General features: G+C 47.0%; 1 protein-coding gene and 1 long non-coding RNA gene across 5 annotated transcripts in view; one reads left to right on the forward strand and one right to left on the reverse strand.

Annotated features, from left to right (window-relative positions):
• The window catches only part of LOC102949505, a 104129-nt gene that overhangs the window by 34783 nt on the left and 55160 nt on the right, over positions 1-14186 (reverse strand). The window lies entirely within an intron of this gene.
• The window catches only part of GALNT15 (polypeptide N-acetylgalactosaminyltransferase 15), a 46344-nt gene that overhangs the window by 7803 nt on the left and 24355 nt on the right, over positions 1-14186 (forward strand). For 3 of the 4 annotated variants that reach the window (XM_042957246.1, XM_007087357.3, XM_042957248.1), the window contains exon 2: positions 11705-11871. In XM_042957246.1, coding sequence (XP_042813180.1) covers positions 11705-11871 — 167 coding nt within the window. Of the gene's footprint in view, positions 1-11330; positions 11380-11704; positions 11872-14186 lie in introns of those variants that run through there. The other variant, XM_042957247.1, reaches the window with a different exon arrangement.

Genomic DNA, 14186 nt, shown 5'->3' on the forward strand with positions numbered 1-14186 from the left:
AGAGGTGGTCAACCTGCATCTTATCTTGTTTAATTCTTAAGGAAACTGCTATTTCCGCTGAAAGTATGGCCCTCAGACCTGCAGCATCAAAAATGCAGACTTTCAAGCCCCACTCAGACCTACTAGATGAAAATCTCTATTTTTAACAAGATCTCTAGCTGATTTATATTCATGTCAGAGCTTGAGAAATGCTGATGAGGCCAATGGTTCACAGCCCTGCCTGCACATTGGAATCAGCTGCAGAATTTTATAAATCATCACACCCAGGCTCCACCCCAGACCAACCAATTAGATACAATTCGCGGGGACTCTCCTAAGTGATTCTAATGTGCAGCCAGGCTGAGAACTCCTGCCAAGGCCCTTTTAGGTGAAAAGGAGCAGAAACACTGGTGTTACTGCAGGTGGTGGGGTTCCTGCAGTTTGCACAGGAAGTGAGGAACAGGGACAGTCCAGGGAGGACTGCAGGGGGTATAGGAGGAGGACAGGAAAGACACTCACGAGCCATGGTACTTCTAGGGCTCAGTCTTCCTGATGTCCTCCAGCAGCTGGCGTCCCTGGAGCCTGCTCATGGCCACTTACTTGCTGGTGTCTCATCACTAACAACCATTGTCCTCTACTCAAGCTCTGGTCTGGAGGCCCAGCAGCATCGGGATCACCTGAGATGCAGAACCTCAGGCCCCACCCAGACCTCCTAGATCCAAATCTGCATTCATGGAGATGCCCTGGTGGTACAGGTGCAGGTTAACGTGTGAGAGGCACTGGGCTACCTCTTGGCTTCTGCTGCCTCACCTTTGACTTACTGCCTGTCCTATGACCTGCTACCAACTGCTGATCCTCTCTGTATGTCTGAATATCAAACTCCTTGAGACAGAGGATCTGGAAGTTTCACTTGGCCATTATTTGGGGGAGGCTATGCCTGTTGGGGGAAACTACTGTGCCAGGATGCTTCATAGGCTCTGGTCAGTGTTCAGACCAGCAACTACCTGTCAGTGCCCACTTTTAGTCCAGGGCTGAGGAGCCAGAATCAGAGCAAAGCTAAGGATGCCTGGAGCCCCTAGAAGGAGGCTGTGAGGCTTCTGAGGACCCTACAAAGAGACTGTGTGCCCCTTGTATGACTTCTCTCTAACTCTGGGGAATGATAGGCTGGCAGCATTAGCCTTACCCACAGGCTCCAGCCTGAACATACTTCCCTCTCATTCATAGGAACACTGTCCATCTCTCACAGGATCATCCCCAGGCCGTGTCCCAGCCCTTGTGTCTCCAGGCATGGCCTGGAAACTGGTGTTCCCAAGATGAGCCCCATTAACTACAGACAAAATGTACTAAACATTGGGATTTTCACAGATTGTGGAGAACTGAGTCTACGGTTATTACCCTCCCATTTATATAGACAACCAGTCTATATACTCCTTGTGAGCAAGAACAGTGTCTACCTTCATTCACTGAACAAATGATTATTTAGCAACTATCAAAGGTGAGAAGGTGAGCAGGACCCCGCCCCAAACCCAAGGAGCTTGGGGTGAGTTGAGGGATACAGATAAGCAACCAGGTTGTTACATCGCTGGGCTCAGGGCAGCGATATGGAAACTCGTCTGCGTGGGGGACTTCTGCTGATTTGGTAGAAGCTGGAGGTCAGTAACCCCAAGACAGAAAACCCAGCAGAAAGCTTTCTACCCTGGCCAGGTGAGGAAAGGGTGGGGGCGGTGTTTGTGCCACAGCCAGGCCATCTGGCGCAAAGCTGTGACTCATCCTCTCCAGAATCATCATCCAAATGCATTTTCTGAGTTCACAGGGGACCCTGGAGCTGCATGCAGAGAGGGCATGCATCTGTGTATAAAGCCAGACCCGGACTCCCCTGATCTTGGAGTGTGAAGATATGAAACTAACTTGTATTCAGCAGCTCTCTAGAGCCAGGACGATCCCTTTAATCCAAGAAGTTCCCCTGGGCTATCGAAAAGTAACAGCATCCTTGTGTTGACTAATTAGGGGATGTAAATAGCAGAACCAGGATTCAAAGCCGAGTTGATTGGATTCCAAAGCCCTTGGTCTTTCCTTCCCCACTGCTGCCACTCAGAAGATGGACACATGAGGTCAGGTGAGCTTTTCATGTATACGAACTGAGATAGTAAAATATCCACCAGATATATGGTTGAAGAACAAAGAACGTAACCCTATTAGCTAATAAGAAGAATGTGCATTTCTTCCTTTTCACAACTACCTGTCACATTTGGATACTGCTCTGCAATGTCCGAAAGCTGTTTCTATGCGCCGCCCCACTGATTCCCCCCAACAGAGCCATGGCACAGATAGAGTAGGAAGAATGTGCATCCCCACTCGACAGAAAGGATTCGAGACGTGGGCAGGTGAAGTGACTTGCCCGGGGCCACTTGCATGGACCATTTACCTTTTGCTCACTTGTTTGTTTACCTACCTACCTTCATCCCTCAAAGGATTTAAAAATACATCATAAAATAGAAAATTGCTATTAATATGATGTTAATCAAGATAAGGGGAAATATACTTTGGAACACCTTCCTTCAGTTACTGGTATACACCAAGCTCCTTTTTACCTCTAGGCCTTAGCAGACGCTATGACACCTGTCAGGAACACTGTTCCCCACCCACACACCTTCCTTCAACTGCCTCCTACCCACCCTTCAGGTCTTGCCTGTCATCTCACTGCTGCCCCACTCCCTGAGGATCTCCTTGGAGCACTTGCTACAGTGGTTAAATAATTATTTGGTCATCCGCTTAATAGGATGTAAGCTCCATGACACCAGAGACTATCTTAGCTTGGGTTCCTCCAAAGCAAACCCTGAGACAAGCATTTGTTTTGCAGATGATGTCAGGGAGCACCGGTAGGGGACTGGCAATGTGGAGCAGAAAATAGGACAGCAACGAAAGGTGTGTTTTCAAGGCAGTTACCTCGGTGGCTAACTAGAGCTAGAGCTCGGCCTGCGGGGGAATCTGGGAGAGGCTGTGGCACACGCAGCTCCATGTGTTAGACCTCCTTAGGGTCAGGGGTTGCTGGGTATTAATATGCCAACTCTTTCTCATCGCTGGCTGAGGACAGCTGTCAGGGGCGGGTGGGAGGTTAATTCTCCAGCTCTTCAGCCCTGCTTGAGGAGAGCATCTCCAGCAGTCAGAGAAAGCCCTCACACGATTGGAAGGCAGGCTGTTCTGTACTATATTGATAGGGCCGAAGGGGATATGGCTGGGCCATCACAATTCTGCTTCAACGATCTTATCTATTTTAGTCCTCATGCATATAAGCTTGTCAGTAAATATCTGTTAAACCACCAGTTGGACGATGGAAGGTCAGGATCAAAGAGAAAATTAAAATGAAGACAGACAATCCGTAGAACCGTCTCGGTGACTAAATATCCTATTTCCTTACTCTGAGCTTCCTGGCAGCCAAACTGAGAAAGGAAACACCTTAGATATATCATGATCCTTATTGCTCATGAGGAGAAAACATACCAAGTCCTCAGAGGAAGAAAAGTGCCTTTTCCCAACACTTCTGCCTGAAAGGAATTTGCCTTCAAAGCTGCGTAGAGGGAATAGTCAGTGATAGAGGACACGACAGCCTCAACAGTTTCCCTCTGTAATGCAAAGCAGGTTTCATAAACCTGATGAAAGCTGAGAGAGTGATGCCAAGCATGACTCCACATAAGCACATTTCTAAGGCAGCCAAGACAGTGCTTTCTGAGGACCTTAACGAATCAGTGTAGACAGCCCAGAACATGTGAAGGAATCAATGGATTGCGTATTCTTCAGATAACCCTCCATCATTGTCACTTTGATCCGGACAGTGGGACCCAAGCCTCATGACTCTGAATCCAGAACATTCTGTCAGCACTTTCGTCAAAAATAGCGATATCTATACTGGTTAAGAGCATTAGGTGTAGAGTCAGACTGGCCATCTGCTATCTGCTGTGTAACTTAGGCTCTCTGGGCTCTAGTTTCCTCATCTTTAAAATGGGAATATGAACCCATTATCTAGTGCTGCACACACACCACCTCAAAATTCCATGGCTTAAAAAAACAGATAAACTGAACTTCATGAAAATTAAAAGTGTTGTGCTTCAAGACAGCGAAAATACAACCCAAGAATGGGAGAAAATATTTACAAATCTAATAAGGGGTTTGTTTCAGAATACATAAAGAACCCTTACAACTCAGCAAAATGACACCTAATTTAGAAATAGGCAAAGATTTCCAGAAGCCTGGGTGGCTCAGTCAGTTAAGCATCTGACTTTGGCTCAGGTCATGATCTCACGACTTGTGAGTTTGAACCCACATCGGGCTCTGTGTTGACAGCTGGGAGCTTGGAGCTTGCTTCAGATTCTGTCTCCATCTATATCTGCCTCTTCCCCACTCACACACTGTCAATTATCTCTCTCTCTCTCTCTCTCAAATATAAATAAAAATTTATATTTAAAAAATAGGAAAAGATTTGAATAGGTATTACTCCAAGGAATACATGGAAATGGCCAAAAAACACATGAAAAGATGTTCAAGCCATTAGTTAGCAGGGAAACACAAATGAAAACCACAGTAGATACCACTTCACCCCCCACTGGAATGGCTAAAATAAAAAAGACAGACAATGACAAGTGCTGACAAGGATGTGAAGAGGTTGAAATCCTCACACATTGCTGCTGGGGTTGCAAAGTGGTGCAGCTGCTTTGGAAAATAGTCTGGCAGCTCCTCAAAACGCTTAACGGTTACCACATGACTCGGAAATGCCAATCCTGGGTATACAACCAAGAGAACTGAAAACATAGTTCATATGTTCCCAAAAACTTGTTTGATGAGTTCATAACAACTTGTGCATGAATTTTCATTGCAGCGTTATTCAAAACAACCGAAAATGGAAACAAATGCCCATCAGCTGACAAACAGATAAATAAAACGTGGTGTATTCAAACAACGAATATTATTTGGCAGTAAAAAAGAGTGACGTACTAATACATGCTACAACATGATGAACCTTGAGAACATTATGCTAAGTGAAAGAAGCCAGTCACAAAAGGCCACGTACTGTGTGATTCCATTCATACGTATAAAGTGTCCAGAGTAGGGAAGTCTATAGAGACAGAAAGTACATTAGTGTTTGCCTGGGGCTGGCATGGATGACAGAGGGATGGGGAGTAACTGCTAATGGGTAATGGGTTTCTTTTGGGGTGATGAAAATATTCTGGGGGGGCACCTGGGTGGATCAGTTGGTTAAGCGTCCAACTTCGGTTCGGGCCATGATCTCGCGGTTCATGAGTTTGAGCCCTGCATCTGGCTCTCTGCTGCCAACACTGAGCCTGTTTCAGACCCTCTGCACCCCCCTGTCCTTCTGCCCCTCCCCGCTCATGTTTTTTTCCTCTCTCTCTCTCTCTCTCTCAAAAATAAGAAAGAAATATTTTTAAAAATCTAAAAATAAAATATTCTGAAATTAGATAGCAGTAGTAGATGAACAGGTTTGTGAAGATACTAGAAACCACTGAATTGTATACTTTTTTAAGGGTGGATTTTATGAGGTGTCAATTACGTCTCAATGCAATCATTACTTCAAAACACTAGTAGCTTAAAACGATAACCATTTACCCATGATTCTATAATTAGGCTGGACTGAGCTGGGCATTTCTTCTGCCAGCCCCACCTGGGGTCCTTCCTGTGGTTGCTGTCCTCTGGAGGCTAACTGGGACTGAGCGATCCAAGATGGCCTCACTCACGTACCTGGCAGCCGATGCTGGTTGTCTTCTGGGGAAACTCAGCTTTTCTCCAAGTGGCCTCTCACCCTCTGTTAGAGTAGATAGCCTTCCTGGCATTGCAGTTTATGGCAGCCAGCAGAAGCGGCAAGGCCCCTGGGAACCTAATCTTGAGAGAACATCACTTCCAGTACATTCTATCCATCAGAAAAAATCACAAGACCAGCTAGGTTCGGGGGGTGGAGAAATAGGTTGCACTTCTCAGTGAGAAAAGCGGCACAGTCACGTCTCAAAGGAACATGCATGTGAGGGTGGACAGAATTATGGTGACCATCTCTGCACACGTGAAAAGACCTATTTCAAAATGCACTTGGGAGGATTAGATGTGATAACGCATGTATTTAGCACAGCACCTGGTACACAGGAAGAGAAGACTCATTAAGTGGTGGCTATAAGGAACATTAATAAGACACTGCAATATCACATGGTCCACCCTAATTTCCCCAGTCCCCCATTGTAGACAATGAGAGAACAGAGTGTAGACGACAAAGCTGGAAATGTCTTTAGACACTGTGCAGTGAGTGAACTCCTCCCTCATCAGATATGGAAACTGGGCCCCAGAGAAGAGACAGACCTGCTCAAAGTCCCTTATTTCCCTTCCTCACAGGGGATTCGGAAGTCTGAGCACGACATAGGTCTTCTTCAGTGCACACGGCACATGCTCTCTGACACCTCGTCTCACACTCTTCCCTCCAGACCAGTACCCCGGCTCGGGCTCTAATCATAGCGCTTGCTGACTCCAAGCACGAGGGTCTTAGAGGGAAAAGAAGCACCGAAGGCAAATTGTTGCCTGGGATGAAGGACAGGAGTCACAGGAGTCAGGGGTAACTCAGATGTCACCAAATGACAGTTCACAAGTTGTATCCTGTCACAGACATGTGGTTTGGCCACAGTTGTTTTTGTTTAAGATTTTATTTGTAAGTAATCTCTATACCCAACATGGGGCTTGAACCCACAGCTCTGAGATCAAGAGTCATATACTCTACTGACTGAGCCAGCTAGGCCATAGTCTTTTTTTTTTTTAATATTGGAAGAGTGACCAATATTTAAAAATTGACAGATTTGGGGCACCTGGGTGGCTTAGTCGGTTGAGTGTCTAACTCTTGATTTCAGCTCAGGTCATGATCCCAGTGTCATGGGATTGAGCTCTGTGTCGGGCTCCATGCTGATCATGGAGCCTGCTTGGGGTTCTTTCTCTCTCCCTCTTCCCCTCTCCTCCTCTTGCTCTCTCTCTCCTTCTCTCAAAAATTAAAAAAAAAATTTTTAACATTTATTTACTTGAGATAGAGACAGCACAAGCAGGGGAGGGACAGAGAGAGAGGGAGACACAGAATCCAAAACAGGCTCCAGGCTCTGAACTGTCAGCACAGAGCCAGACGCGGGGCTCAAACTCATGACTGCAAGATCATGACCTGAGCCGAAGTCGGACACTCAACTGACTGAGCCACGCAGGTATCCCTCAAAAAAAATTTTTTTTTAATCAAACCAAGAGATTTCCTATAAATAATTCAGGTTTATGGCTCTTTCTGAAAATCAGAAAGATCCGGCAACACTGGACTGAATTTCCTCCTAGTAACATTGGCTGCTCTTGGGGAGGGCGGCGGGTGGGGGGTGGCGGGTGAGGCATGTGATCTTCAGCTCACTGCAGCCCCCACGGGGCCAGGTTGCTGTCCTCTGGATGTATGCCAGTCTCTGCGGACGTTTGAGTGTGTGCTCACTCTGTACCCAACCAAGGAGCACTTGCAAGGAGGTGGTGGCCTAGATAAACTTTAAGGCCCCCTTTAACAATCTTTGCTGGCTGGATTTTAGAGGGTTTGTTTTGTTTGCTTGCTTGTTTTTTTAGAGGCTTCCAGCAACTTCTCTGAATCACTGCTCAAGCTCTCTCCCTAGTTCTGGCCTACCACACCCCTCGCTCTCCACCCTCCAAAGCTCTGTAAGATTGGTGGGAGGTGGGGAGGAAGCATGGGTATATTGTGAAGCAGACGGCAGGCTTTTAGTGCCAACTGCCTTCCTTTCCCCATTTCCCACCTCCTTCCTTGTGCCCTCTCTCTCCTTAGGGACCTAGTATCCCCGTGGTGACATCAGGGGCCCAGGGTTCCCAGACACAGGTGATCAGGGCCCCATGATCCGGACCATTCCTTACTGTTCCATCAGAATCTCCCAAGCCTCACACACTCACGTCAGTTAAGGAGTGAGTGGATGCTTGCTATCACAAGCCTTACTCTCTTGAGGAGAGTTCATCCTGTATTTTTACAAAACAAAATGGAAGCCACCTAAGCCACTTGGATGAACAAAGGGGCTGGGAGGCCCTTGTTCCCAATGGCTGCCTGGGCGATTGTAGGCTGGTGTTCTACAGAGAATGGGTCCGGCAGGGGATCTGGATGAACTCCAATCACTCATATGGCTTTCTTTGCCTGGAATCCTCTGTGGTGGATGCTACCGTCATGCTGTACAACTCCGAGGGGCACCATCACGTGGCATTCTATGAGCGTGGCACCCACTGGAGTTGGGCAATGCAAAAGCCCCGCGATGGGAGTGAGCATTAAATGACATAGCACGTGGGAAAATCCTATAAGTACCAGCAGTCCTTATTTTTAGAACACCTGACCAGTCTTCTACCACGATAGAAAGCAACACCGGAAACCAGCCCGCACACAACACTAACCTGAGTAATGGCAACAGCTTCCATTTATTGAAAGCTTGTATGGACAAAGCACACAACACACATCTTTGTTTATATAATCTTTACATAGCCCCGTAAAGTAAATCTATGTGTTATCCTCATTTTATAGACAAACAAATTCAGGTAGTGAAGTATCCTGGCACACAGAAGGCTTGTAAGAAATAATAAAAATGAACATTTATTGAACTCTTACTATGAGTACTTTATATGTATTAACTCATTTGGCCCTCCCAACAACCCCATTTTACAGATGAGAAAACTGAGGTTAAGCCTATGACATGCTCAAAAAAAGGCTTACGTTCTCACAACAGACCCAAGGGGTAAATATCATCCAGTGTTCAGATGAGTAAATGAAGGCTTATAAATATCGGGTATATTACCCAAGGGGTTAGGAAGCAGCAAGGTGAAGATTCAAATCTAAATATGATCCTAAAGTATAAGCTCTTTAAGCACCTTTCTTCAAGGACACACGCACCACACACTGCTGTTTCCAGTGCTCACATTCTATGGACTGGGGACAGAAAAGACAAGGCCATGTTCTGCACCAAGGTGACAGACTTCAGTCCCAGTAAAACTGCAGCCCCCGGGGCACCTGGGTGGCTCAGTCCTGTTAAGTGTCTGACTTCAGCTCAGGTCATGATCCTATGGTTTGTGAGTTCGAGCCCCGCGTCGGGCTCTGTGCTGACAGCTCGGAGCCTGGAGCCTGCTTCGGATTCTGGGTCTCCCTCTCTCTCTGCCCCTCCTCTGCTCTCACTCTGTCTGCCTCTCTCTCAAAAATAAATAAACATTAAAAACAAACAAATGACAAAACTGCAGCCTCAAGAATGCCATATGCAGGCCTCTCTGTCCCCAAGCATGACCCCAAGCCATTGCCCTAGTGATGTTTTCAGTACCTACTGGATTCACGAAGGAGGCATGATTTCTTTTCACAGCCACCAGATGCCCCCGTCCTAGGACTCCGGGATTTGCCTACACTCTCAACCACAAAGGAAATAGAGAGGACACAAAGGAAATTTTGAATCTGTTTGTGAACAGGTCTAGAGCAATTCTGAGGGCAGAGTGGAAATTCTCAAAGTCAGTGGGGTGGGGGAGAAAAGTTCCACTGGGGTTTGGGGAGAAAGGAGGGGGGAATGGGGGGAGGAGATGAAGGGGTAAAATACCTCCGCATAGCCCACAATATGCGCTGGGGACCCCTTTATCTTCCAAAAACCTTACGGGAATGGGTTCCCCTTTGGACCTGTTATCTGAACAGCCCTGAAAGCAGACTGTAAAAGTGCATATAAAATTCATTATTTCATTTGTCACAGGCATGCTGCTAAGCACGCTGTCACCCATTTAGGGACTTCTCTCTAAAGTCCATAGGAATTTCTCTTAAAAACTAGTGCTGGATGTAACAACTGGTGAAGTTCAGATAAGGTCTGTATTTGAGCTAATAGTATCTGAACCGTGTGAAATTCCTGATTTTGCTCGTGGTGGATGGTTACGTAACATATCATCACTGGGGGAAGCTGGGTGATGATAACACAGGAACTCTCTGTACTATTTTTGCAACTTCTTGAGTCTTAAACTATTTCAAAATAAAAGTTATTTTTAAAAAAAGTATTAGAAAGAACATCACTTTCCCTTAAAAAATCTGGGATGTAACCTCTCCGATAGTGTCAATTCCGTTGCAGAATAAACCTCCTGTTTTCCTTTGGCTACTAGGAAGCTCACATTTAAAATTCTTTCTGGAAACACCCAGGCCCTTATGGCCTATATATTTATGTTCTTTCTCCAAATGTTGACTTTCTACTCTTGCTTGTATTTCCCTACTCCTGATTTTCATCCTTACTTTTATATTACCATTATTTGATTGTACGTATTCCTTTTGAGTGACTTCAAATCCTTTATGGAAAGAAAGAGTGCATACATACAGAAACTAATAAAGTAACTGGCACAGCTAGTTTATGAGATGTTCATTTTTTTTTTTTTTTTGAAATCTAGGATTTCTGTTTTACTGTTACCTTAAAGCTCTTCCTGACTATCAATTCCCTTCACCGCCTGCGATAGGATTTTTCCCGAGTCACATGCAGGTGTCCTGCACACGGAGGGTTTCAGCCTTGGTTAGCATGGTGCCAGGCAGAGGGATGGTGAGCCAATGGGGCAGCCTGGTATTTCTCTCAGGCGGGGCCAGCCTTAGTCCGGCTGTCAGACTAAGAACCGCATGCACTTTGACCATCACAATTGCCTTTAGGTGTTAGAAGTTTGAGGTCCCTGAGATAAGCCCTACTCAAAAGCAAATACTCCTCCACGGAGGGACATTTAGAAGAGACCTAGGAAAACAAGTGCCTCCGTGAACAGTTGTGAGTCACGCACTGCTCTACGCATCCCATTGTTGTTATAATTCATTCCACTGTGGTCTCAGTCGGAACCCTCAGCAGAGGCAGAGCAAAGCAAATCCAAAGCATCGTGCTCATCTGCAGAGGAAGGAAGGAACCAGACAGGCCTGCGAATGGCCTGGAGGAGGGAGCTCCTCACACTCCCATCTGTCCAGCCATGAACCAGCAGAGGGGAAAGGGCACGACAGCTTTGAAGCTCTCTGCCACTTACTGGTACTGTGACATTTGATAAGTCTTGCCCATTCTCTGAGCCTCGGTTTCCTTATCCCCCAAATGGGGGTAAAAGCCCAAACCAAAGACGTATTTTAGTGTAAACAAGCAGTAATATGTGTAAAGGGTCTGGCATTTTGTTGGCCCTCGCACATGTTCAATCCTTGTCCTTCCGCAAGAATAAGAATAATACTTAACATTTATTATGTGCCAGGTGCTATGCTAGACTGTATGGAAGCAGACACAAAGAGAATAGTGTTTCTGCCCTTCAATGAATGATAATTTGTGTTCATAAGACACGCACTGTGTACCTCGTCCTATTCAAGCCTAACAACAGCTCCGTGAGGTGGGTGATGTCCTTCATTCCCATTTTACAGATTAGGACAGCCGTCTCCTGGGAGTGGTGGAAACACCCCTCAACTGCTATGAGAGAGACATGGATTAAACACTGTCAAGATGCTCCTGGGATATGAGGACTGGGAGATCATAGCACCACTGCGAGGGTGTGATGGGTTCTCTTTACACGGAAGTTTCAAGCAAACCCAGAGAGACAGCTACTAAGTTGGGGGATGGGGTGAGCCGTCTGGTTAAAGCAGCTCCAGTCAGGCCCTAAGGAGGGAGTTAGAGGCCGTCCAGTGTTTATTTTGTTCTTCTGGTTCTCTGCCCTTCAGGTGTCTGCAACAGCACCCCGAGGAGAGCCTGCCCACAGCCAGCATCATCCTCTGTTTCCACGACGAGGCCTGGTCCACCCTCCTGAGAACCGTGCACAGTATCCTTGACACAGTGCCCAGGGCCTTCCTGAAGGAGATCATCCTGGTGGACGACCTCAGCCAGCAAGGTGGCTATGGGCTCCTCCCAGCTCTTCGGGTGGGCCTGGACCCTGGGGGGTTCCCATGCAAAGACTGGGGTTTGGAGCCCCTGGAGGCCAGGTTCCCAGAAGCGTACCTCCATATGAGGATTCAGGTGCAGGTAACTCATGAATGAAGAGCCCCAGGGGCAACCAGTAAGGAAATAGGGGGAGAAGGCATAGAGAGCACAGCCACCAAGCAAGGCAAAGAGGTCTGAGCCAGAGTCCCGGGAAGTAACTCCAGCCTGATCCCAGGGAGGTATCTCCCAGTCCCAACCTCCACACATCCTAATATGCTTCTTCCCAAGACACTCTAGAATCACAGCAGGGTGGCCATTCATACGTGCTCACTGCCTCCTAGACACTGGGTGATGCACTTGAGCGGATTAGTCATTAAATCACTCTTGGTTAGCCTAATCCATTCATTTTTCAGATGAGGAAGCTGAGGCCTAGAGATGAGACTTGACCAGGACTGAGTCAGGCCAAGCGCAGCAGAGTCGGGCCCAGAGCCTAGACTCGCAGAATCTGCTCAGATGTTTACACTGACGGGAAACTCACTACTAGGGACCAGCCCGTTGCATGACTGAGTCACTAAAAGATGATGGAGACAGAAGAAGGTTCAGCGGTTCTCAAGCTTGAATGTACATCAGAATCACTGGGCTTGCTAAAACACTGATTACTAGCTTTTCCCCCAGAGAGCCCCCAATTCTGGTATTGGGCCCAAGAATATGCATTTCTAACGATATTTCAGGTGATGGGGATGCTGCTGGTTTATGTACTGCACTTTGAGAAACACTGCTTTTCTTTGGGGGGCTTCAGGCCCATATGTCTGTGTATTTCTACCAGTGTTGGATCAAAAGTCTATTACTAGTAGCAAGGGAGTCTTGGGGTAAGTGAGTGATTTTAGCTGCACTGAACAAAGTCAAGCTTCTTCTAGTAGGATGGAGGGGGGGAATGAATGTTGGATAAGACAACCAGCAGTGTTCACTACAGTGGAGTCACCATCGGGCTGTTTTTCACATATCCAAGTTCAGAAATTTTAATAGCTTTGCTAATAGATGTCCTTCTCGAGGGAATGGACCTGGGGCTAATAAGCTTACCAGAAAAATAATTATAAAGTAATAAATAGGCAAAAAATTTTACCACCAAGAAATTCAACAGCCAAGTGACTGGAAATCCATCCACTGCTCGACAGTTTCCCCTGCAGAAAAGTCTCCTTGGGGAGCCACATGCTGTTTAAAAGGTGGAGCTTTAAAAAGACTGCCTGAGCCTCCCCTCGCCGGAGACCCTGTCGCCAAAGCAGCAGGGCTGGGTGTATCCCTGTCAAGACTATCTCTGGGCTGAGGAACTGAGGAAATCCTTGCTCTTTGGCTTAGTTCTGTTGAACACACACGCACTGAATGCCTACCATAGGCCAGCCCTGTGCTAGGGCTCAGAGCAGTGGAAATGGGTGAGGTACGATCCCTGCCCTTGAGAACGTCTTAGTTCAGTGATTAGGGGCGCCCCATTTCCACGACTTCATGGAGGACGCTACTTCTTTCTGAATACATTATTCCTTTGGTCTCCACTGGCTTGTTCATCTTGGCGTATGTGCACACACACACACACACACACACACACACACACAGCTTTTCTTATCTTACATGAAAAACCTAAGAAGCCTCTCTCATTCTTTATCCCCTATGGAATCATTGTTCCTAAAGAAAGTCTAGATTCTTGGCTCATTCTCTTCGACCCACTGTGCTGCCCACCCACCCCTACCACTACAAGGAGACCACTTTGGCCAGCACCACCAGTGGCCCACCAGCAGCCACATTTCACGGACCCTCTGTCTTGAACCACTGTCTTAGGTCAGATTTCTTAGAAGTGGAGCCTGAGATGAGATTCATGTGCTCGTGATTTGGGGGGCACTGCACTCTCAGGGGAACCCCATAGAAGAGTGGGGGAAGTAGGAGAAGGAGAGGAAGGAGCTAAACCAAGATGAGGTTTCAGATGAAGTCCAGCCACAGCCCGATCCCACAGACAGCTCTGCAGTGCAAGCTGCACCTCAGGATCTGTCCTGCCTTGGGGCAAGAAAGCGGGTTTTGGTAACCCTGCACTGTTTGGTCATTGGCCCTGGGCATGTGGGGCCAAGGGTGGTGTTCTGCATGACTCTCTGGCACTCACAGGAGAGGCAGGTCCATATCCAAGGGCCTGTCTCCAGAGAAGGATGCAGACTACAATTAGTAGTAAACCCACAGCTACATGAAAACCAAAACCAAACCAGTAAAAGGGACCCTAGGGCATCTGCGTAGGGCACCAACAGT

The sequence above is a fragment of the Panthera tigris genome, chromosome C2 (genome assembly GCF_018350195.1).
Source record: "Panthera tigris isolate Pti1 chromosome C2, P.tigris_Pti1_mat1.1, whole genome shotgun sequence".
In the NCBI taxonomy this organism is placed as follows: Eukaryota; Metazoa; Chordata; class Mammalia; order Carnivora; family Felidae; genus Panthera; species Panthera tigris.